We start from the raw sequence: 25,257 nt of genomic DNA on the forward strand, positions 1-25,257 counted from the left end.
GTGCCTTGTTAGTGTAATGGTGGCTGCAGTGATTTGAAAGTGCCGCTTTCGAATTGCGTGCCACCCATGTAGCTGGGGGCCTTTCAAAAGGACCCCCCCAATCTTTGAAAACCCCTTCCTTCCAAAACAAATGGGAATAAGGGCTTTCAAAGACTGGGGGCTCCTTTCGAAAGGCCCCTGGCTACATGGGCGGCGCGTGATTCAAAAGCGGCACTGTCAAATCTCTGAGGCTGTCGTTATGCTAATTAGGTGCTGCATATTCATGGTAGTGCCTCATTAGCATCTTCCGAACTCCCTCATTAACATGCCCCTTCCAAAAGGAGAGGGCTCATGTAGACAAGCCTGTGGAGTCTTGTTCTGAACTAACACCTGTTATGAACACAAGACCACAGAAAACCCTTGATGACATGTGAAGGACTGATCATTTGGCAGATCACTTTTTGGAACTTGGATCATCTCTGGTAAGCTTAGTAACAGATATAATGGCTTTTATTGTTTTTAATTTGTTTTCTTTATTATGCTGTCACCTTAAGAATAAATGTGCTTACTTAGGTCTGGTACGCTGACTGTGGGCAATTATGCTATCTATAGCCTCTGTCAAAAAAAGCAAAGCAGCCTTGCTTAGGCAGTCTGACTTGTGAAACATACAATGCAGGCAGGAATTGTGCAGACTGAAAGAGCCCTCATCAGGAGGCAAAGAGGCATGTGTCTCCACCCAAGGCAAGTGATAGCAGGGGAGTTGTGACTTTAATAGAGGATGCTCTCACAGGACCATATAGGAGCTACTGACTTGAACTAAGACACAGTAAGAGGTGACTTGATTACGGTCTACAAATACCAATACAAGGAAAAGATTTCTAATAACAGACAGAACTTCAATCCTGCAGAGACCTAAGATCAATCGTTGGAAGCTAAAGCAAGACAAATTCAGCCTAGAAATAAGTACCATTTTTTTTTAAACTGAGGGTAATGTATCACTGGAATAACTTCCTTGGACACACAGGCTGCGTCTACACGTGCACGCTACTTCGAAGTAGCAGCAGTAACTTCGAAATAGCGCCCGTCACGTCTACACGTGTTGGGCGCTATTTCGAAGTTGAAATTGACGTTAGGCGGCGAGACGTCGAAGTCGCTAACCCCATGAGGGGATGGGAATAGCGCCCTACTTCGACGTTCAACATCGAAGTAGGGACGTGTAGACGATCCGCGTCCTGCAACATCGAAATAGCGGGGTCCTCCATGGCGGCCATCAGCTGGGGGGTTGAGAGATACTCTCTCTCCAGCCCTTGCGGGGCTCTGTGGTCACCGTGGGCAGCAGCCCTTAGCCCAGGGCTTCTGGCTGCTGCTGCTGCAGCTGGGGGTCCGTGCTGCATATACAGGGTCTGCAACTAGTTGTTGGCTCTGTGTATCTTGCACTGTTTAATGAAAGTGTGTCTGGGAGGGGCCCTTTAAGGGAGCGACTTGCTGTTGAGTCCGCCCCGTGACCCTGTCTGCAGCTGTGCCTGGCTCCCTTATTTCGATGTGTGGTACTTTGACGTGTAGACGTTCCCTCGCTGCGCCTATTTCGATGTCGGGCTGCGCAACGTCGAAGTTGAACATCGACGTTGCCAGCCCTGGAGGACGTGTAGACGTTATTCGTCGAAATAGCCTATTTCGATGTCGCAACATCGAAATAAGCTATTTCGATGTTGGGTGCACGTGTAGACGTAGCCACAGTAAATTTTCCACCCCTTTAAATCAGGAATGAAGATCTTTCTAATAGATGAACTATAAATCAGACAAAAGTTATGGGTTTCATCAAGAAACTAGTAACTGAGGTTGCATGATCTGGGTTATGCACATCACACTAGATAATCAGTTTCTTCGGATCTGAAAAATATAATATTATTAATCTCACCTGAACTCGTGTCTTCAAAAGCTTTCGTTTAAGCCCTTCATAGAACATGAACTGTATGGCAGGATTGAAGACCAGAAGCAAGGAGGGGAAAGTACCATTCCACAAAGCCAAGACTCCTTCATCCCGTATTATCTGTTGAAAGGCATCTGATGTGGAAAGTGGAAAGAAGTAACAGGAATTCTTAACATACAAAGTGATAGTCTTATTGCAAAGGGCATGATTAATTCTACATTTGGAAATTATCCTCCACTGTGTACGAATCATCTCAGCAGGCTGCTCCCACTGGTCACTGTAAAACACTTCTTTTGCCTTTTAAACTAATGAGCAAATTCAGGGACTGTGATGGACTGTGTGGCAAGAGGAAAGAGAAGAGGTGTTTCTTGGTCAAACGGGTCCTAGTCAGAAAGGGTATATTTATCTGCTAATGTCTCTATTCCCCTTCTTTAGAGTTCCAATATCACCATGAGATTCTTCTAGCTAAAATGGTTCTGTTCAGAGCTGTATTTGGTTATGCTTCTTTTTTTAAAAAAAGCAACATAGCTGATCGTCATAAAGTTAACTTCTCCCTGCCCCTGTTCCATTTCACTGGGAGCTGTCTCAGAATGTCATCTCCCAGACACCACCTGCTAACACTAAAATCGAGAGGCTGAACTGGAACACCTTTGGTTTTCACTTTAAACATGAACCTTTTTTCATTTACAATTCCCTATATTTCCAACAGTTTAAGTTTGAAATGTCTGTAATAAAGAACTGTGTTTAGAGAAACTATCTACCACAAAGTTTACATATTTCACCTTCTCTCAATCTAAAGTCTGGATCAGGACAATGAGATCAATAAGCAAAATGCTCAGGGAGACATGCTAATCACTCAGCACCTGTGGGTCATGGCCATCAGTTCACTCTCCAGAGTTCTCAGGCAATAAGGAAGAAAAATAGAATCAGGGGATGTATATCCTACCTCCAGCAACAGAAATTTACAGTATAGGAGCTACAAGGAAAAGAGGACTGACACATATTTCAAAAAACTGAAATAATCTGGAAGACTGGCTAGCTCAGGAGGTTAATGATGGTAAATAAAGTTTGCATTTCTAGACTGACAGTTCAAACTTTAGTCCACTTCAGGGATAACTGGAAGTCTCTGCTACCTTATTGGATATTCAATAACCTTCAGGAAAACAGTTTGTGGACCTAGTGAAATAAGTGTCCGCACCACTAACAGCGACGATCAGAACTGGCAAAAGCTGACTTCCTTGTCCGTCTCTACAAAAAACTTCAAGAACTGATTGGTCAGGAAGACCGCAAGATTCCTTCCTAAGGTGTGGCCCGTTGCAGGATTAACAGCGAACACTGGGCACATATACAGAGAAAGTGAGCTACTTGTGCTACTGTGGATAAGGGACATTGGTGTTCAAAGCCATTGATCCAGTATCATTCGCCAACATGAAACTCACTAAGAAAAACGACAGCAGCAGGTGCTTACCCACAATGCCCTTGTAGTTGGTTGGTACAATGTCTTCATTTCTAAACTTTGCTCCCTGAAGTTTCAGCCGTGTGTTCACTACCCAGAGAGGAGTGGTCAAGAGCACATTCACTACACCTAATATAAAAGTAACCCACCATGAGAAGAAAATAAATGTTAGTAAAAGTAAAACTCAAACAAAAAGGATTCTTCCTTAATTTTTTTCTTCTTTAATTTCACTGTACAAAATAATTCAGTAATAATTCAGATAGTAAAGAAAACTACATTGCAGGAAATTTTAAAAAGCCCGGGAAAAATAACTACACAACTCATAACTAAAATTATTTCTGTAGTTTTGCCAGTGATGCCACAGAGCGAAAACAATAGATTTTTCAGAAACTGATTATAGGGCCCTTCAGCCAAGCAAATTCCCAGTCTCCAATGGTGTCACTTTGGAAATTAACAGCTGTGTCCACATGAGCACAAATCTTCAAAATGGCCATGCAAGTAAGATAGGAATAAGGGGATTTCGAAGTTCCCGGGGTCCTTTCGAAATGGAACCCTGTCTGAACAAGCCGCACGGCAGCGAAACGCAGCAATTTCAAAGAGTCGCGGCTGCCGGCATGCTAATGAGGCGCTGAATATGCATTTCAGTGCCTCATTAGTAATCTTCGAAATGGCCATTTGCATAGTCATTTCGAAGATTTGTGCTAGTGTAGACGTAGCCAATGTGTCCCAATAGGTTGAAAAGCATAGCTATTTGTCACCAGCCACCTAGACTCAGTTATCAGAAAAGTCATGTTGTTCACTGCTTTGGGGATCTTTAAAAACAAGACAGTAAATTCTGTTAAAAGCTATTCCAATCTTATTTTATTGCCTGTGTAGAGGAAGGCAGGATGGGTGGGAAACAGAGTTCTCACCCATTAGATAACTGCTGGAACTTCTATCCTGCATGATACAATGATAGTGGCAAAAGCTAATGATCCAACAACTAGTTAAAGATGATGTAGTCATTCTAAATAGGGATGTAAATACAGACAGAAACCATTAACTGGTTAAACGATTAAAATTATATAATTTAATTGGTTAACTGTTGGTGGAAAGCAGGGAAGCCAGGGTGTGTGGGGGTCTTACCGGGGCTGCATACAGGCATGGTGGGACCACAGCGCTGCTTTTGGGTCCGAGGTCCAGGTCAGCTGCAGCGGGGTCCTGTCTGTTCCCAGCTGGGGCTCAGCGAGAGCCACTGTCCTCTCTGCCTGCACCAGGGCTGCTGCCACAGGCCTCCATGCCCCCAACCCTGGCCACTGCAGCACAATCAAGATCCCACCTGTTTGCCACGCAGCCCTGCCTACCACCATATCCTGGCGAGCGTGACGTGGCTGTCAGTCCACTTAACCGGTTACCAAGTAAGCATTCTGGTAAGCCCAAGGCTTACCAGTTAACCTTTTACATCCCTAATTCAAAATATTGCAAAGTTGCAAAACTTTTCATTAACAGAGAAGCCTAATATCAGTAGGAAATTTACTCCCACCACGATCTAGCCTAGAAGACAATGGGACCTATGTACCATGCTAATGGGCATATTACATAGAAAAAACAGTTCAGCATCTCTTATTTTTTGTCAGTGCAACCAACAGAAATCATTTTATGTGTTCCTTCTCACACACAAGATAGTGGAGTGGTAAACCATCTAAAGTAAATGCACAAGGGGTGCGTCTACACTAGCCGGCTACTTCAAAGTAGCTGGCACAACGTCGAAAGAGTACGCGTCACGTCTACACGCGTTGTGCGCTATTTCGACATTGAAATAGATGTTAGGCGGCGAGACATCGAAATCGCTATTCCTATCTGAAGATGGGAGTAGTGCTCTACTTCGACGTTCAACGTCGAAGTAGGGCGTGTATAGACAATCCGCATCCCACTACACCAAAATAGCTGGGTCCTCCATGGCAGCCATCAGCTGAGGGGTTGAGAGATGCTCTGCCCAGCCCCTGCGGGGCTCTGTGGTCGCTGTGTGCAGCAGCCCTTAGCCTAGGACTTCTGGCTGCTGCTGCAGCTGGGGGTCCATGCTGTGTGCACGGGGTCTGCCACTGGTTGCCAGCTCTGCGGACCTCATGCTGTGCAGGCTGTATGTGTCTGTGAGGGGCCCTTTAATGGAGTGGCTTGCTGTTGCCCCAGAAGGGCTAGTCCAGCCTGTGACCCGATCCGCAGGCTTTCCTGGCCCCTTATTTCGACGGGGAGCGCTTGTGTGTGTGGACGCTCTGCATTTCCTTCCGGGGCGGCTCCTTTCAATGTTCCCCGTCGCTACTTCGACATTGAACGTCGATGGCACCAGCCCCGGAGGATGTGTAGATGATATGCGTCGAAGTAGCCTATTTCGATGTTCTCACTTCTCAACGGGCTACTTCAACGTAGTGTCCTAGTGCAGACGTAGCCAAGATGAATAATAAAACCATAATATGAAGCAGTCCTCTATATTATAAAATTAAAAAAATACAAAACATCCAGCCTGCATGACTTCCAATGGGCTTCACAGAGCAGGGAGGTCATTATGTGATATCTGGTTAAAAATCTCAGCTTCACAGAATCTCTTAACATACTATTTCATGATGCCTTATAAGTTCCATTACCTGCAACAAACCCCAGGACTAAATCTTTGCCTGTTGTTGAATGTTGGCCTTTGACCCAGAGAGCTTTGAGACTGTTAAATGTATAAAAATAGACAAAATTGGAGCAGCAGAGGCTGGAGATAACAGGGAACCACCCTCGATACGGTGCCAGGCTGAGGAGAAAAAACAGACAAAATGAGGGTCAGAAAAGTACAGTTATAAACTGAAAGCATCTGGGGTCTGATCCAAAGACCATTGAAGTCAAGACGAATTCTCCAGTGGTTTCAGCAAACTTTGGATCAGGCCTCTACAGGAAAAGGAAAAAAAAAAATGCACTGGAAGCCAGATCCACAGATAATACAGTTATGGACCCAAGAAGGATTATACAATGCCTCTCATCTACAAGGATCCCAAGTGTTTTACAGATCCACCAATAGTGGAATCTTTCATATACTAGTGAACAACTGTACCTTTGGGATAGAAAACATCTACCTTTTGCCACAAAAAATCTCACACAATTTTTAAAAATTGTGTTTATCGAATTTTCTTTTCTTTGGGGGGAGGGGAAGAGAGATTCACACATCTCATATACACCAGTATGTTGAAACAATTTCATCCAATATAATTCTTAACTCTTTTATTGATTAAAATTACTCTCAATTCTTTGCTTGCACTGCTAACATTTAAATAATTCCACTGAAATAAGTGGTGTTAAAAAGGCATGAATAAATGAAACGAGAAGCAGACTCAGGAAAAATCTATATAGTTGATATATCTTCAAATTGTGTGTATCAACATTCCCTGCATTTAGTTGGGAAAGCACAAAGATTTAAGTTTCTAAAGTTACAGGCTTCTGTGATTAACTGTCAGTACAGTTACTGGTAGTGAGAAAAGAGAACATGGAGGAAGAAAAAAACTTTTATGCATGTTTCTGGTTTCTTCTATTTCAGGAAGTTAATAAAAATAAATACACACACCCCTTACATGAACCAATACTCTATTTTAAAACAAAATAAGTGCGTGAAGTATTAATAAATCAGAGATGTTTTCAATGATTTAATTACAATATTTTTTCAGAAGAAACCTAAGTGCAAAACAGCAAACATCAAAAATAAGAAAAATCATTTTATTTTAGCAGTTCAGGTTACCAATACCAACAATTCAACCTATTGTGGTAATACGATTAAAGTAGAAGTTGTTGTCCTGAATTTTATTCAGGTATTGAACTTGTCTCATCTAATGCACATCAGCAAGATTAACTAGATCAGATCAACAGGAAGCTGTTTTCAACATTGTTTGGGAAAGACAGGAATGAGGGAAACCTGATACAAATGTTTTTTATAAGAACAGTCTGTTTTCCTGTTGCAGACAAGATCTAAGAATAAAACCTGTGTTAGCTAAACCTGTTTAAAAACAAACAAACAAACAAACAAACAAACCCATCAGTTCCACTACCACAAATATTTGTATAGTGTGACAGGAGTCTTTGCCAACTAACACCACAGTATGCTTGAGATCTTACACCTTTTATTGTTTTTCCAAGTGCCTCAAGTTCTCCAAAATTAAGTTAGCTTTATCGAGGGCTCTTAAGCGTCTTCATCGGAATCAATATGTTTCCCATTGCCCAGAAAAAAAGTTACATAAAATCATTTTTTCTTCAGTATGTGAAGCACACAGCCATTCCATTTCAGGTGGAGCGGTGCCAGAGATACATATTTTTTTTTCCTCATAGCAGTACCATTAGGGCAGTGTACATGCCCTTTAGACGCTTGTGGCACCACCTAAAGATATGAAGGGTGGAGCTCACCCCATGTTCCTTCATACCAGCAGTCTGTAATTTTTACTGCAATGTAGGGGTGAACAAGACTGGGTCACAGAATGGATATATACAATCTATCTCGAAGAATAATTAACTACACAAGTATATATATTTTTTTCTTCAAGTGTTTGTATGTATCCATTCCATTTCCAGGGACTCACAAATAGTACGACATCGAGGAAGATATCAGACCCTAGCTGAACAGCAATTTCAATACAACCCTCACAAAGTGAACATCAACTTTTGAGGCTCTGGAAACAGCATAATGATTGGTGAAAAGATGACCTAGATGCAGGCCTGCAAATATCACTGCTGGCTAAGAAAGCAGCACATGCTGTTTGCCCTTCTGCAGAATGTGTTGAAACTCTGTTGGGTGTAGAAATCTTAATGACGTCATGCCATGGTAAAATGGAGGCAGAAATTTAGGAGAAAATTCTCAAAGAAATGAGATGACCCTTCATCCTACCAGAAGAATTGATGAATAATTGAGGAGACCATCTAAACTGCTTAGTCCGGTCCAGATAACAAGCTAATGTCCTGTGGATGTTCAATGCATGGAGTTTTTCCTAATCCTTAAGAGAGTGATGCTTTGGAAGAAAGATTGTTAAATGAGCTTTCATGGGACAGACCCGCTTCTTCAGATCTGGAAATTCTGTTAAAAGTAAACTGGCACAATGAGAATTTAACAGAAAGATAGGAAAAAATTAAATGAAAACTGACAAATCAGCTACACAGGACAGAAGCAGGGGGACTAAGTAAGTGGAAGAGGGGGAAAGAAAATAACTTAAGTACGCTTACTTTTAACAGAATTTCCAGATCTGAAGAAGTGGGTCTGTCGCACGAAAGTTCACCACCTAATACATCATTTAGTTAGTCTTTGAAGTGCTACAGAACTGCTTTTTTTTTTGTGAAGATACAGACTAACACGGCTACCTCTTTGTGACTATTCACCACGCAGAGCTGACAGAGTTCTTTTCTCTCAGGTGAAGAAGATAATCCAGAAGAAATACCCTAGAACCTCTGTAATCTGGCTGCCCCTGATCTGAGAACACCCATGGTTCGGAACCCAAGACGAGGAACAGGAAGTAGGTCTGCACACTGCTGTTGTTCTCCCTTGCCCCCCAGCTGAGGGGAATGGCGGCAAGCAAAGCACTAGCCTGGAGGCTTTTCTGTTCGCTGCTCCCATAGTGGCAGCAGGTATAGAGTGTGGAAGTATAAATAACATTGTATAAGTATAACGTTGTATAAGGGGACATGCTGGATACATTGTATATGAGAGGGCATGCCAGAACATGTTACAAAGTATCTGAGGGAGCACACGTAGGGACAGTTAGCTTTTGAATGGAGAAGCAATTAAGATGGAGCCAGCACGTCTAAGAAGCAGGCATCAGAATGGAAGGTGTGAAGGGCAATTAGTTAAGTTAACTGGAAGCTGTTTAAGGAGATTGTTAAGGGTGGCAGGTAATTGAAGATACGTGACTGGTCTCAGGGATCTCGAAGGGTGGTGACTAAAATCTTTTTCTTCTTTTGTCTGTAACTTCTCTGTAACTTGTTCTCCAAAAAACTGTATAAATTAAGAGACACAAGCCCCACTCGGGGGGCTCACTTCTAAATGTATTAGCAGAGCGGCTTTGCTAATAAAACAGAGTGGTCTGATAAATTGTGAGTCTGAGTCAAACTTTGACAATTTGGAGGTTCCACCGAGATGGCAAGCGGCTTCGCTGAGGCTGTGTGATCCCTGACTGCCTTGCAGGACGATCGTGGCAGCCGGCGCCTGGATGCTTAGTCCAAGCGATCCTCCACAAGACAGAAAGGTACACAGCAGCAGCGCAGTCTACGCCATTGAACTTGTTGGTTCCCACTCTGTTCGGGTAGGGGTCTTTGGATCCAGCTTCTGGAATCAGACGTCTCAGGTAATTAGAACAGTTCCCTAAGGGAACTCTGGCTTATTTTATTTTTGTGCTTTAACCGGTTTGAGGACTGTCTTGTCTTTGTGTCTATCCGTCTTCCCTGTGGTGTGTGTGTGAATCTGGGAGCCATCTCTGTCCGGAGACTGGCTGACCAAGGGGTCCCCGTCCCCACGGTCTGAATAAGTGGAATCTGCACAGCTGCAGCCGCACCACACCTTGGGTATTAACCCCTGGTGTGAAAGCAAGGGCAGTTGAGGCAGTAGCCTGTGGGCTCCTTTCTGTGTGTTGCACCGGGTACCGCTCTGCCGAGCCCGAATTTCCTTCTTGTGTGAGTGCTGTGTGAAGTCCTCCTGGATGGGTAATCAGAAGTCTAAGGTAGAACAGTTCCCTAAGGGAACTCTGGCTTATTTTATGTATTTTAGGAGGGGTCCGGACTCTTGTAGGTTTCTTGAAAAATGGTCCAAATTAGCTCTAGAGAACCCCAAATTACAGTGGCCACTGTTAGGTTCTTGGGACAAGGATTGAGTGGACGCTTTAAAAAGCAAACTCGTCCTCCCAAAAACCAAATTGGAGAGAGGAGAAGTAGACTGCTTCATGCAGTGGTGGGAAGAGGCAAATCGTAGATGGACTGAGTCAAAACTCACCTCTCTCAAAAAAAATTCTAGCAAAAAACTAAAAGTTCAATTGGATGCAGTCTCTCCCACCACTACTCCGAGCGCTCCCCTTTGCCCAGTCCTGTGCAATGATCCGGATCAAACCCGACCCCCACCATACTCCTGCACAAATAAGAAATCAGAAAAAGAAAAATCTTCAGTGACTACAGATAATGAAAGTGAAGAAGATACCCTCATTGGCCTCGCAGCTCTGCAAAATATTATGAAGAAGAAATCCAAAGCAGACTGCAAAGATTCTCTTGACATCTCTTTTTGGAAAAGAGAACCTGATGGGAGGTTAATGAGAGACTCTGATCAAACTGTTGTGGCACCCTTACAAGTCCTTAAGATGGGAGATAGTGAGTCCATATGGGATTATAAGCCCTGGACTCATACGGAACTTTTATCTATAGTTAAAGGTTTTCCCAAACCACAGGAAAACTCTGTCAAATTTGCTGAGGAGTTTCTGTTAATCTGTGAAACCTATAAACCCTCTGAGACAGATCTCCTCCAACTATACAAATTGTTAGCTCCTGCCAGTTATTATGATAAATGGTTGGCTGCCACAGACTGGCCAGCTGAGGCATGCCACTCAACCATAAAAAGTACTGGCCCAGATTCGGTGTACAGAGACCGGTGTATGGCTCTTTGGAAGTGCCTGCATCAAGCCATTCCCAAAGTGTGGTCTCCTAAAACAAACTGGACAGCAATACGTTGCTGTAAGCAAGGGCAAGGAGAAAGCCCAGGTGACTATAGGTCCCGGCTAACTGATATTTTCCTACAACATTCAGGAATTCAAGAGCCTGATGTAAATGGGCAGGGGGCCTTGGCACATGCATTTGTTGATGGTCTTCTCCCTGCCACAGGCAGCATGTTAAAACGAATAAGTGTGGGATGGCAGACTGAAACCATGGACAGATTGCTGGCAGTAGCAGAGCATTGCCACCGCACTTTAAAAGGAAAGGAGGAACAGTCCTCCCAAAAGTTAATGGCTCTGCAGATACAGCATTATTCAGGGCTAAGCAGACCACACCGGGGACAGGGACAGGGTTGCGGAAGGGGGCGGGGGGCTGGATTAACTGGGGTTTGTAACTACTGTAAACAGACTGGACACTGGAAAAGAGAGTGTCCAAGACGACCTAATAATTGTATGGGAAATCAAGTGAACCCCCCGCTGGTTCCTCCAGCTGATCCCCAACCCTATTTTTCACCCCAACAATGACGGGATGCTGGGGAACCTCAGAAAGTTTTAGCTCCCTTATTACCTCTGTCCCCTACTGGAGAATGTGTCCTGACTGTAAATGATCTCTCTCTCCCTTTCCTTGTTGATACTGGAGCTTCTCTTTCTACAATCCGCACCACTGACTTGCCTGTGGTTCCCCGGTCTGGAAAATCTGTGTCTGCTGTTGGCATTACAGGGATCCCTACCTCTTTTCCCCTCTCAAAACCTTTGTCTGTTCAGGTCGGTCCCCTCTCTGAGGACCAGGCACTCCTCCTCTCTGATTCCACCCCTGCAAACCTTCTGGGACAGGACTTGCTATGCAAACTTGGCTCTTCTATTTACTGCTCCCCAGATGGTGTCTATCTGCAAATCCCTCAGTCTTCCTTATGTGATTCTGTAGCCTCCCTGCTGTCTGAAACTTCCCTCTCCACTCCGGTCCCTTGCTGTCCCTTAACTCCGTCCCTAGAGCACCTAATCTCTCAGGTTCCTTCCTCCCTATGGCCATCTCACCCATCTGAAGTGGGCCGATTAAATACTGACCCAGTTCGGATTACTGTAGACAATTCCAAACCTCTGCCTCGCCTGTCTCAGTATCCTTTGAATCCTGAGGCAGAGGCTGGGATTGCTCCAGTTATATCTGCATTAAAAGAACAAGGAATTATCGTCTCTTGTTCCAGCCCCTGTAACACTCCTATCCTCCCAGTTCAAAAGGCTGATGGCAAATCGTGGCGATTTGTTCAAGACCTTCGAGCTATTAACCGTATTGTCATACCTTCTTTTCCAGTGGTTCCTAACCCCGCTACAATACTAGCGTCTATTCCTCCAAATGCAACCCACTTTACTGTTGTAGATTTGTGCTCCGCTTTCTTCTCTGTCCCAGTTCACTCTGAATCTCAGTATCTCTTTGCCTTCTCCTACAAGGGTCAGCAATATACATGGACTACCCTTCCCCAGGGGTATACAGAGAGTCCATCCTATTTTTCTCAAGCCCTAGCCAGGGATCTCGCTGATCGGGTTTTCCCATCAGGATCCACACTGATCCAATATGTGGACGACTTACTCCTGTGCTCCCCCTCTCTGTCTGCCTCAGAAACTGATTCACTAACACTTCTCACAGCTTTAGCGAACAAGGGTCATAAGGCTTCTCGCACAAAATTGCAGCTCTGCCAAACCTCTGTCACATACCTAGGCTTCCTTCTCTCCCAGGGCTCCCGTACACTCTCTCCAGCCCGGGTACAAGCCATCCTTAGCTTTCCCCAGCCTTGCTCTCCACGCCAGGTCAGAAAATTCTTAGGCATGACAGGGTTCTGTAGGCAACGGATTCCCCAATATGCTTCTCTGGCTAAACCACTCCAAGAACTCACTCGATCCTCTGTACCTAACCCCATGCCATGGCCACTTGATGCAAATGCTGCTTTCATCTCCCTTAAGCAGAATTTAGCCTCTGCCCCTGCCTTAGGATTACCTAACTATGACAAGCCTTTTACCCTTTTCTGTCACGAACAATCTGCTTGTGCCCTTGGGGTTCTTACTCAGGAGCACGGTGACAGAAATCTCCCAGTGGCTTATTTCTCTGCAACCTTGGACCCTGTAGCCCAGGGTTTACCCCCTTGCCTATGCACTGTAGCTGCTGCAGCGCGCCTGGTCGAGATGTCTGAGTCCCTTGTCCTCTGCTCTCCTCTCACTCTCATGGTTCCCCATTCTGTGGAAACTCTCCTTCTGCAACGCAACACTGCTCACCTCTCCTCTGCTCGCCTCACTAGGTATGAACTTTTGCTGCTTTCAGCCTCACATATCACTATTAAGCACTGCTCCCGGTTAAACCCTGCTACCCTTCTTCCTTTACCTAGTGCTGCTATCACTGTCCCGTGCCCCGACCTTTCAGATGTACCTCTCCCTAACCCTGACTTGGTATTATTCACTGATGGGTCCTGTTATAGAAATGACCAAGGCCACCTTCTTGCAGGGTACGCTGTGGTCTCTCTCTCTGAAACCATAGAAGCTGAGCCTTTACCCTCTGTGACCTCTGCCCAGGTGGCTGAACTGATTGCCCTAACCTGTGCCTGCTTTCTAGCCAAGGGGCTCTCTGCCACTATTTTTACTGATTCTCGGTATGCCTTTGGGGTTGTGCATGACTTTGGCACCCTCTGGCAGGCTCGAGGTTTTCTTACCTCTACTGATACCCCTATCAAGAATGGCCCCTACATTGCCGCCCTCCTGTATGCAGTTTTACTACCGTCTGCCTTGGCAATTGTTTAGTGTACTGGCCACTCAGTGGCAGACACCGAGGTGGCAAAAGGTAATGCACTTGCTGATGCTGCTGCAAAACATGCCGCCACTATAAAACCTTCACCAGAAGCGTTTCTTGGTCCCCTCTCTGTCTCTGTAACGCCACCATCCCTGTCTCATCTCGCTCAGCTCCAGGATTCTGCCCCAGAAACAGAGAGAGACTCCTGGAGTGCTTTGGGTTGCTCTTTGCATTCTGATTCCCTTTGGCGATCGCCCACCGGTACCTTTGTAGCCCCCCCCTCACTCTACCCGTCTCTAGCCGCCCTGCTACATGGTGTTTCACATGTCGGCAAGGAGGGGATGGTCTCTGCTATGAGTAAGGCGGGGTGGTGGGCTCCCCATTTCAGCTCCTTTGCAACCCGCCACTGTGCCACTTGTGTTACTTGTCAAAGCCACAATGTAGGCAAATCTGTAAAAGTAACACAAGGGTTCCGGGGTTTGCCTCAAGCACCTTTCCTACACTGGCAACTTGATTTTGTACAAATGCCAAAGTGTCAGAAATATGAATTCATTTTAGTTATAATATGTCTATTTTCGGGTTGGATTGAAGCCTTTCCCTGTCGCAAAGCTGATTCATTGTCTGTTGCAAAATGTCTGTTAAACCACATTTACCCCTACCAAGGGAATTCCTGCCACTTTGTCTAGTGACCAGGGAACACATTTTACTGGAAAAATTGTTCAACATCTAAACCAGGTATTACATGTCACCCACCTGTTGCACTGCCCTTACCATCCACAGAGTGCAGGGGCAGTTGAAAGGCGAAATGGTGTGCTTAAAAATAAGCTGGCAAAAATCTGTAGTTCCACAGGGTTAAACTGGCCAGCTGCTTTACCACTGGCCCTTATGGAAATTCGGTCATCCCCATCCCAGAGACACAAATTGAGTCCATTTGAAATCATCATGGGATGCCCTATGCGAACAATGGCTACTATTACCCCAGTCCCAGACCTAAACCTAACTCACAGCATGCTCCTCCAGTACTGCAAAGGGTTAATGCAAGCTGTGAGCTCCTTCCATTCGCAGGTGCGAGCAGCTTGGCCCACGGAACCCACCTCTGCTGCCTGTCACACTCTTGAGCCTGGTGATTGGGTCTACCTGTGGCACCACCTCCGGAAGCACGCCTTGGAACCCCGGTGGAAGGGTCCATACCAGGTACTGCTCACCACCCAGACAGCAGTGAAATTATCCGGCATCGCTGCATGGATCCACGCCTCACAGTGTAAGCCAGCGCCACCTCCAGGGGACCAAGCACCTCTGCAAGACCACGCAGAACCAGCTTCAACCCCAGAAGACAAAGAGGAACAGCCTGCAATACCTTACAATCTGCGCTCTCGTAAGGGTTGCCAGAAGCAGAGGGTAAGCAGACAGCAGGACCCAACAAACAAGAAGCAGTAGTGAGCCTAGCGCCTGCTGCCTGGTGGACGTAAAACCGTGACTGCGGTTCCCTCGAAAGGGGTTGTCAGAACCAGAAAGGGTCCTGCTTCGAACATGTGTCCTTGGAAAAGCTTAATCCTCAGCTACTGTGTCCTGAGGGTCTGGGGAATCCAGAGTGACAGTGACAATTCTTCATCCAACAACAGGTGCAGATAGCCCAGATCCTGAATATTTCTAATTGCTGGGTCTGCAGCCACATCCCAGCTCACTCACAAGCTAGTATCCCCACCATGGCAATCCCTTTGAATTCCTCAGAGCTTGCTGGAGAACCCTATCCACTTAAAAGGACATGGAAGGAAAATGACACTTGGGGGCTGGGAAAAACTTATGTTCCTAAACTTATAAGTGTGGTGAAAGGAAAGGGCCACTAGTGCTGGGTGTGTAATGGGACAGGGCTGAATCTAGGGAGGAGCAGCTGTCTCCAATACAGCGTGTCCGATGGTGTATGGGACTATTCAAACAAGGTTGGAGAATGGCAAACCGGGTATGGAAAGATAAACTTCCTCTCAACCTGGGATCAAACCAGAGTGCTAATCTAATGTTGTTAAATGTCACCAGTGAAAGAAATGAAAAAGAACGATTGATGTATGGAATCCAGTAAGTCGTTGGTCATGGGCGTAGCCTTGACCAAAAGGGGGGATTGTGGAAGTATAAATAACATTGTATAAGTATAACGTTGTATAAGGGGACATGCTGGATACATTGTATATGAGAGGGCATGCCAGAACATGTTACAAAGTATCTGAGGGAGCACACGTAGGGACAGTTAGCTTTTGAATGGAGAAGCAATTAAGATGGAGCCAGCACGTCTAAGAAGCAGGCATCAGAATGGAAGGTGTGAAGGGCAATTAGTTAAGTTAACTGGAAGCTGTTTAAGGAGATTGTTAAGGGTGGCAGGTAATTGAAGATATGTGACTGGTCTCAGGGATCTCGAAGGGTGGTGACTAAAATCTTTTTCTTCTTTTGTCTGTAACTTCTCTGTAACTTGTTCTCCAAAAAACTGTATAAATTAAGAGACACAAGCCCCACTCGGGGGGCTCACTTCTAAATGTATTAGCAGAGCGGCTTTGCTAATAAAACAGAGTGGTCTGATAAATTGTGAGTCTGAGTCAAACTTTGACAAGAGCCACACGTGCCCCCAAGAGCAGAGTGTCTAGTGAGTTCTCCAGCTCCCTCATGTTCAGACTTCACAGCACCTTCTATAGTCCAGAAAATTCCATATGCAGCACACATCCAATTTCCCAAAGTTGCCAGATTAAAGCACGTCAAGTGTATATGAAAGCCTGTAAGGTAGGCATACCCTTCCATGGGGACTACGCAGAGAATCTTCACCATTTCATGAGCAGAGTCTTGTGAAAATTCCAGTTTAATCAACCGCACAGAAATTGACAAATTAGACTAATACCACTATTTTTTCCAAACAGCAAAGGGTAGAAATGGGCATCCGTGAAAGGCACTCTTGTGGTTGATGTGGTTCACAGCACATTATGGGTGGCACCAGCAATGGTTACTATTTGTCACATAAACCAGCTGCAGACACCCTCTCCCCTTCAACTATTTTCTGACATGGTGCTGCTCTGGTATGCTGGGAGCCACACGGAGCACAAGACTGGTGCAGATGGATGCTTGCTTTCCGCTCCCAGCTGTTGGAAAAATCACAGCAGTTCAAGGGGGACTTGGCAGTCATGTATATTCCACAAAATTCTGTATTTTACCATTACATTGCCATGAATTACTAAAGGCATGATTTTCTCAGGGACTTATTCATGAGGTAAGTATTTGGTTGATAGCTTTCTGCTGTTTGAAAACATGTTTTCAACTTCAAAGTAACAATCCATTTCCTGGGATGGTCAACCACAGACCAGCCTTACACATCTTACAATTGTCAGGAACCAGGGAGGGCAATTCAGAGAGAGTGGCTTCAGCAGTAGAAGGTAAGGAAGTGTTCAGAGATGGCATCATAGTGTCCTCCTGTACTGATGCCTGGCAACCTTCCTAATCACATGGGACAGATGCTGGACATTAAAATTCTACCACTTACTGAGTACTGGAATTGGCACTAGATAGAGAGCCATAGACTTAATCTAGAAGGTGCAGGATATGAGGATCTAGAACAGGGGAGAGCAAGATGTGACCTGCGGGCCGAATCTAGTCCACAAAGCCTTTTAATCCAGCCTGTGGCCAGCCCCTAGGGGTGCACGTGGGAGAGCTTTGGGTGCAGCCCCTGCCCCTACCAAAATCTCTCATCTGCCACTGGCCAGTTTCCGGCACTGCCCTCACTCTTGACAAACTCTCGGCTCCTATTGGCCAGAAACCAGGAAGCAGTACAGCACAATTTCTCAGCTCCCACTGTCTGGTTTCTGGATATCAGGAGCCAAGAGATTTTGCTGGGGGCAGGGGCAGTGCAGCAAAATTTCTCAGCTCCCACTGGCCTGAAGCCCTCCTCCACAACACAGAGAGCCACAAAGAACAACCAGTGGGTTGGGGCTCTGGGCAGGCAGGGAAGTCTTAGGTAAGCATCTCCCAGCCATAGCTCGCCTCTGGCTCCGCACCTCAACTCCCTCCCAGGTCCTGCACCCACTCCTGCACCCCTCATCCAGGCCAGAACACTCTCCTAGATCTACAGCCCCTCCCACACCTTGCACCCCAATACCCCATCCCAAGTCACAACCTCCTCCTCCAACTAAAATCCTTCTTACACTCTACACTCTATCCTGTAACCCAGCTCCTTATTCCAAGCTCCCTTCCGCACCCAGCCCCAATCCCAGACCCCACACCCTCCACAGAAAAATGAGGCCCTTCACCATATACCAAAATCTTGGAGTGGCCCCCCCATCAAAAATTATTGCTCACGCTGATCTACAATCTGGAGGAACACCCTGAGGATTCCAAAAAAGCCATTTTTGGATCTAATATATCAGAGACTAGCCCCAAAGCATCCAGGTCCAGGTCCTGTGAGTATGCCAGTGCCAACACCACAATCAGCATAAAGGGAAACCTGAAGTCTCCTGTAATGAGTATCTATGATACCACCTCCAACTCCACGAGTAAGTATCATGAGAAAGCCAGGCTACTACACTATTGAGAAGTGTAGCAGGACACTGAAGTGTAGAAGGACAAGTAGATCAGAGGGGGAAGCCTTAGAAGCTTTTTTGCTGATGGTATTGTTTGTCTGTCCTGATACAGAGCACAGGATTTGGCGCCTGTCAATATCAACTGGAAGGCAGAAGCTTGCTATGAATTAGGTGAGCAGACGGATAAAAGAGGAAGCAAGGAGTGTTACTAAGACTCAGAGACAGGAGGCAGATAGATCCAGGATGGGAAAGGGCACCCCAGTAATTGCTACTCATATTCCTGTGGAGTTCCCCCGTGGCTGGCAAACATACTCTTGCTCCTATCTCAGCTGGGTATTATCTCCGAGAGGACCCACAATGGCTGGCACATGGGAGACTGGGGCTTGAATAGGGAGTCACATAAATGACTACTTCTCTCAGCCAGCCCCGTGTGGGCTCTGCACACCAACCACAGCCAATGTTGAAAGGAGGAGGAGGAGGAGGAGGAGAGAGCTGTTAATAAGTGCTCCCTGGAGGCAAACCTGATCCCATGCACTGTGACCACTGCAGAACTTCTTGCAGGTCACACTTTGGACTCCACAAGATAATGCAGGGTCAATAAAACATTGAGGGGCCAAAAACATACCTCAGCCCTTTTAACATTTCTGTTGTATAGGCCTTAGGCCTTACTACCTCCCAGTTCCACCCAAAGGTACCAAAAACTGCACAGCCCCTCATGGTACCAGGAGGAAACAGGTACCAGAGGTTAAATTACATGAATGGACAGAACTAGTACCTCCCTATTTTGCAGCAAAGGTGAGCCTGGAACTGAGAAGCAAATGGGGTCTATAGCTACCACATATATATCAGATGTCATCTATATCAAGAGGAAGAGATGCTCCAAAGCGTTCACTGAAAATTGGGTTGACACTGCAGAAGTTCCTGGTAATATAGTTGGTCTCCCTGGTATCAAAGTTGGTGCTGGAGACAACAATTATATGGTGCTAATCAAGTATGTGACATACCTGGCTGGGCCTGGAATTCTAACCTCAGTAGCAACCCTTTTCCTGCGGTGTCATGGTCCTAACCCTCCCGAATGAAGAGAGGTTCCTCTGGCTAGGAGAGCGCTAGTGGTCAGATTTCTTCTGCCATTTGTGCAATACTAGAGGAGAGTTTATCATTTCTCTGGCTTCCTCTACTGAGGAGATACCACCGAGTCTATCAGCACAGTCCCGTGTGGATTGAGTCTGAAGCCCTGTGTACCAAGTGGAGGCATAAAGCAGTTTCGAAAGGAGGTGTTGAAGTTTTAACTTCCCTGGACTTAAACCCTGCAGACAGGCCATGTTTACCTTAAATACTGGAGACTTAGACACGCCACAGTATACAGGTTGAAAAAGTCCACCAAACAAAAACAAGCAAACATTTGCCAAAGTGAGTACACTAACTAAACTTATATACAGTAGTTAAAAAAACCAAAATGTTTCATAAGAAAATGGGGAAAAGGTGGTGAGCACATACACTCCAACTACCATGGCTAGAAAGAATTGAGAAGGACTGAGGCAGCTCTACCCTTTGTGTCTTTGGCTAAAAGTGAAGCCTTACAGATACCAATATGGGGAAAAGTTACTACTTAGGATGTATCAGCACGTGCACGCACGCACGCGCACGCACGCACACACAGAAAATGAAATGCACATGTGCAAGCACTCAAAGAAGAAACTGGATATTCAATTTTGCTGTAAGAGTACAAAGCTTAATTTTACAGTCTTTCAGATCCAAGTGTTACTTCTTCAAAACTCTCTATTATAGTGAGCTCCTTGATTTTTGTAGCTGTTTACATTTTCTATTTGTTCCTCAGAGTAGGTAAGGGAAATACAGAACTGTGAAGCAAAGATTATACCAACTGGTTTATAAGAAATGCACACTCATGCCAACTCATTTGCTGGCATTTGCTTTCCCAGAGCCTTATGCACATTTTATTGTTGATCCTGCATGATTTGCAGGTCATAAAAATCCTACCATCCTTGTCAGCGGATTCCTCTTTCACTCCTCTTATATTTTTAGGGGAAAGAGAAAGTATTTAACCTAACCCTGGACTATACTGGAAAAATTAAGTCCGTCAAGGATGTGAAAAATGTACACCTATGAGTGCAGCCCATGCTTGGTCAACAGAATTCTTCAGTCAATCTGACTATTGCTTCTTGAAGGAGACATATTACCTATGTCAATGGGAGTGTGAAGTGCAAATAAATCCGTAGTTTTACCAACAGTAACTGCATATGTAAAGTCTGAAAAGGGCAAAATATTATGAGGTGAACTGGAATTTGGGTAGGATGCTAGGATTGAGAACTCTAGTGTAAAGTACCAGGAATTCTTGGACAAAGTGCTCCAAGAGAAGGTTACATGCACATTTACTTGTTAGTCAATCCTTTTCAACAAAGTCTGGTGATCAGGCATGCAACTCCTACAGCACAGCTCTGTGGAAGCAAGGTCATCCTGATTCTCCATTCTGGGTCCAAACAGACATTTGCGGGGTTCTCCAGGTGGGTGGGTGAGAAAAAAAAATGAATGACTGGAAAACCTATCCCAAAACATTCTATTATTCAAGGTATATAGGTTATCTTAAAGAAGACTGAACCTGTATAATTAGAAACTGATGCCCCAAAGAATCCAGACAAATTAAGAGACTGGTACAGCCAGATAGATGGAGACTGACTGGATGCACACTCTTCTGAAGGTTTACCTTTAGTCAATAAAATTGGGAACACACATACTTACAGGCCTTCTTCTTTGATTATTTCCAGTAGCACTGTGTGTGTCGTCTTGGATTTGCGTTTCTCATCAACTGTAAAACAAGAGAGAGAAAACTAACCATTAGTGGAACTTTGTTACTCCAAAAGGAGACTGAATTTAAGAGAGAATCTGTCTGGACAGCTGGAACAAAACGAACAAAACATCAAAGGGTATGTCTACATTACCAAGTTTTGCTGCCAAAAGCTGCCTTTTGGCAACAAAACAGTGAGTACATTCGCATTTCAGTGTGATGCGAATTTTGTCCAGAGAAAAGCCCACTTCCGATGATGAAAAACTTCTGGCAATAAAGAGCCACTGAAAACACTACAGTTTGCTTTGTCTTGTTTTTCGACAGAACTGGCCTCCACGGCCACATCCACATGGGCAGCATCTGTAGACAGAAAAGCCCTTTTGTCAACAAAACTCACTGAGCATCAACACTGCTAAAGTGACAGAGATAGCCGTGCTAAGTCTATATACTATCAAAAACAAAAAAGCAGTCCAGCAGCACTTTAAAGACTAACAAAATAATTTATTAGGTGATGAGCTTTCGTCGGACAGCCCCACTTCTTCAGATCATAGCCATACCAGAACAGATTCAATATTTAAGGCACAGAGAACCAAAAACAGTAATCAAGGTTGACAAATCAGAAAAATATTATCAAGGTGAGCAAATCAGAGAGTAGAGGGGCAGAAGGGGGAGGGGAGAGTCAAGAATTTGATAAAGGCAAGTATGCATAAGCGCCCCTATAATGACCTAGAAAATTCCCATCCCGATTCAAACCACGTCTTAGTGTGTCGAATTTGAATATAAAAGTTCAGCCTCTCTTTCCAAACTGTTGTGAAAATTCCTCTTCAGTAAGACACACACTTTCAGGTCCTTAACAGAATGGCCCACTCCATTAATGTTCTGACTGATAGATTTGTGAATCAGGAGTGTTTTTATGTCTGTTTTATGCCCATTCATTCTTTGTCTAAGAGAGTTTGAAGTCTGTCCAACATACAAAGCATCTGGGCATTGTTGGCACATGATGGCATATATGATGTTAGTTGAGGAACATGAGAATGTGCCCATGATTCTGTGACTAACCTGGTTAGGTCCAGTGATGGTATCTCCAGAATAGATACATGGACAAAGCTGGCAACAGGCTTTGTTGCAAGGAAAAGTTCCAGTACTGGAGTTCCTGCGGTATAAACTGTGGTTGCGGGTGAGAATTCTCATAAGGTTGGGAGGTTGTCTGGAGGAGAGAACAGGACTGTCACCTAGGGCCTTCTGGAGTGTGGCATCCTGGTTAAGGATAGGTTGTAGGTCTTTAATAATGCGTTGCTGTGGTTTGAGTTGGGGGCTGTAGGCAGTGACCAGTGGTGTTCTGTTCTTGGCTTTTTTAGACCTATCTTGGAGTAGCTCGTCTCTGGGTATTCGTCTGGCCCTGTCGATTTGTTTTTTTATTTCTCCTGGTGGGTAATTCAGGTTTATGAATATTTGGTAAAGATCTTGTAGTTTTCGGTCTCTGTCAGTAGGATCAGAGCAAATGCGATTGTACCTAAGGGTCTGACTGTAAAGAACGGATCTAGTTGTGTGTGCAGGATGGAAGCTATAAGTGTGTGGGTAAGTACAGCGATCAGTGGATTTCCGGTAGAGTGTGGTACAAATCAGGCCATCCTCGATTTGTACTGTACTGCCCAGGAAATGTCTCTCTTGCGCGGAGTAGTCGAGGCATAAATTGATGGCGGGTTGCAGATTGTTAAACTCTCTGCGGAATTCTTCCAGAGTTTCTGTACCATGGGTCCAAATCATGAAGATGTCATCACTGTATCGTAAGTAGAGGAGGGGTAACAGGGGACGAGAGCTGAGGAATTGTTGTTCCAGGTCAGCCATAAATATATTAGCATATTGTGGGGCCATGTGGGTGCCCATAGCAGTTCCACTAATCTGGAAATATAAATTGTGCCCAAATTGGAAATAATTGTGTGTGAGAACAAAGTTACAGAGGTCAGACACCAGATTGACTGCGGTGACATCAGGGATGGTATTCCTGATCGCTTGTAATCTGTCTTTGTGTGGAATATTAGGGTACACAGCCTCTACATCCGTGATGGAAAGGATGGTGTTGTCAGGAACTTTTCCGATATTTTGTAATTTCCTCAAGAAGTCAGTGGTATCTCGGAGATAGCTGGGAGTGCTGGTGGCATAGGGTTTGAGGAGGAAGTCCATGTAACTGGATAGTCCAGTGGTAAAGCTGCCAATACCTGAAATGATAGGGCATCCAGGATTTCCAGTTTTGTGGATTTTGGGAAGCAAATAGAATAATCCAGGTTGGTGCTCAGATGGGACCTTATTCACTCAGACACACCAAGTAGCAGCAGGGATTTCCTTAAGTAGTTGGTGTAGTTTCTTTTGGAATTCCAAAGTGGGATCAGCGGAGAGTTGTCTGGCTGCCTCCTGTTCATAGTCTGACTTATTCATGATGACAACAGCACCCCCTTTGTCAGCTGGTTTGACTATAATGTCTGGGTTATTTCTGAGACTCTGGACAGCACAGCGTTCAGCATAGTTGAGATTGTCTCTCACTTGGCATTGTTTGCGTATAATGTCAGTCTGAGCACAGTTGCAGAAGCACTGTACATAGAGTGCTCTGTCAAGAGTTTGTTGACAAAACTCAGCTGTTCAGTCAGCAGTGTTATCCCTGTTCCTGATCAGGAATAGCACCTCTGTCAACAGTGTTTTGGCAACAGAGTGCCTGTGTAGACAGTTCTGATGACAGAGAGGGCTTCCAGTTCCCTGGTCAGCCATTCTATCAAGAAAGGGCAGGGCAGGGCAGTGTGGCTGCTCTTTGCTGGCAGAGCGGATTGCTCTTTCAATCTGCTTTTATGTGTCGACGCAATCTGTCAACAAAGGTACTGCCGAGATTTCTCTGTCAACAGTGACTTCTGTGGACAGAGGCTGCCCATGCAGACATAGCCTGTCAATATCTCACACTGCCTACCCTAATGGCTCTGCTCAACGTTTGATCTCTGCTGCCCTGCAGGTATGCACCCCTCCCCTTTCAAATCTCTGGAGAAGTATCTGACAGCTGAATGATGCTCCTCAGCACAGAGTTCACAGAGCTACTCAAGATGCCACTTGCAGCACCTGAGGATGCTGTGGGAGAATTCAGAGAGAATTCCAAGATGCACAGGGATCAGCTCTACCTTCCCTCAGCACTGCACTATGGGGCTACATCTAGACTGTAGGGATTTGTTGGCAGAAGCTTATGTCAGAAGATATCCTGCAACAAAACTTCTGTTGACAGTGCACCCAGACACCAAGGTATGTAGAAAAAGCGATCAGCTCTGTTGACAGAGAGCAGCCAGACAGCCAGGTGCTCTCTCAACAAAACCACCACCCAGAACAATGTCAGACAGAGTAGCTGGTCTCCCTTTCCTCCCGGAAGCTGGTGCCGGAGCCCTGTGGAGCCAGGAGCTTGTAGGGACCTCTCCATGCAGCCAGACCTACCCCTGAGAGGGACAGCAGGCTCTCCCAGTGCCCTCTGTGCTTGCACTGCCTTTGGGGGTGACACAGCAGGTCCCTGGGAGCCATGCCAGCAGAGCTGCCCCAGGGCTTGCAATAGCTCCACATGCACATGCTGCAGCTGCTCCTGAACTTTCTGATAGCTGTCCTCTTCCTCCTCACTGAGGGTGAGCCCCAGAGCACCTTTGGGGATAGACGCCTGGCTGCAGGACATGCACACCTACACTTGCCCCTCTGGGTGCACAGACACTGCACCATTTCAGCTGGTCATGGAGCAATGAGATGACCAGCAGCGGCTCCAGAATTTCTATGTGCAGAAGGCCACCCTCCTGAAGCTCTGTGCCTGGCCTGACCTTGCCCTCTGGATATACAACACCCAACTGTGGCCCACCATCCCCGTGGAGAAGCGGGTGGCAATTGCCCTCTGGGAGCTTGCCACCCCCAGCAGCTACTGGTCAGTGGGCAACCAGTTTGGTGTGGGGAAGTCCATTGAAGGGGCCCTCCTTATGGAGGTAACACATTCTCAGGTTGCAGGCCCTGCCCAGGAGCAGGGGAGGGTGTTTCCTGCCTAAGGGGGATCCTCAGAGGGGAGTCAGGGATGCAAAGG

General features: G+C 45.6%; 1 protein-coding gene across 2 annotated transcripts in view; it reads right to left on the minus strand.

The window, feature by feature from the left end:
* Window positions 1–25,257, minus strand: part of SLC25A17 (solute carrier family 25 member 17) — a 65,906-nt gene that overhangs the window by 14,261 nt on the left and 26,388 nt on the right. For both annotated transcript variants that reach the window (XM_075009616.1, XM_075009607.1), the window contains exons 3-6: window positions 21,125–21,191; window positions 5,987–6,138; window positions 3,378–3,494; window positions 1,898–2,043 (exon numbers count right to left, since the gene is read on the minus strand). In XM_075009616.1, coding sequence (XP_074865717.1) covers window positions 1,898–2,043; window positions 3,378–3,494; window positions 5,987–6,138; window positions 21,125–21,191 — 482 coding nt within the window. The remainder of the gene's footprint in view (window positions 1–1,897; window positions 2,044–3,377; window positions 3,495–5,986; window positions 6,139–21,124; window positions 21,192–25,257) is intronic.

This window comes from Carettochelys insculpta, chromosome 1 (assembly GCF_033958435.1).
Source record: "Carettochelys insculpta isolate YL-2023 chromosome 1, ASM3395843v1, whole genome shotgun sequence".
In the NCBI taxonomy this organism is placed as follows: Eukaryota; Metazoa; Chordata; order Testudines; family Carettochelyidae; genus Carettochelys; species Carettochelys insculpta.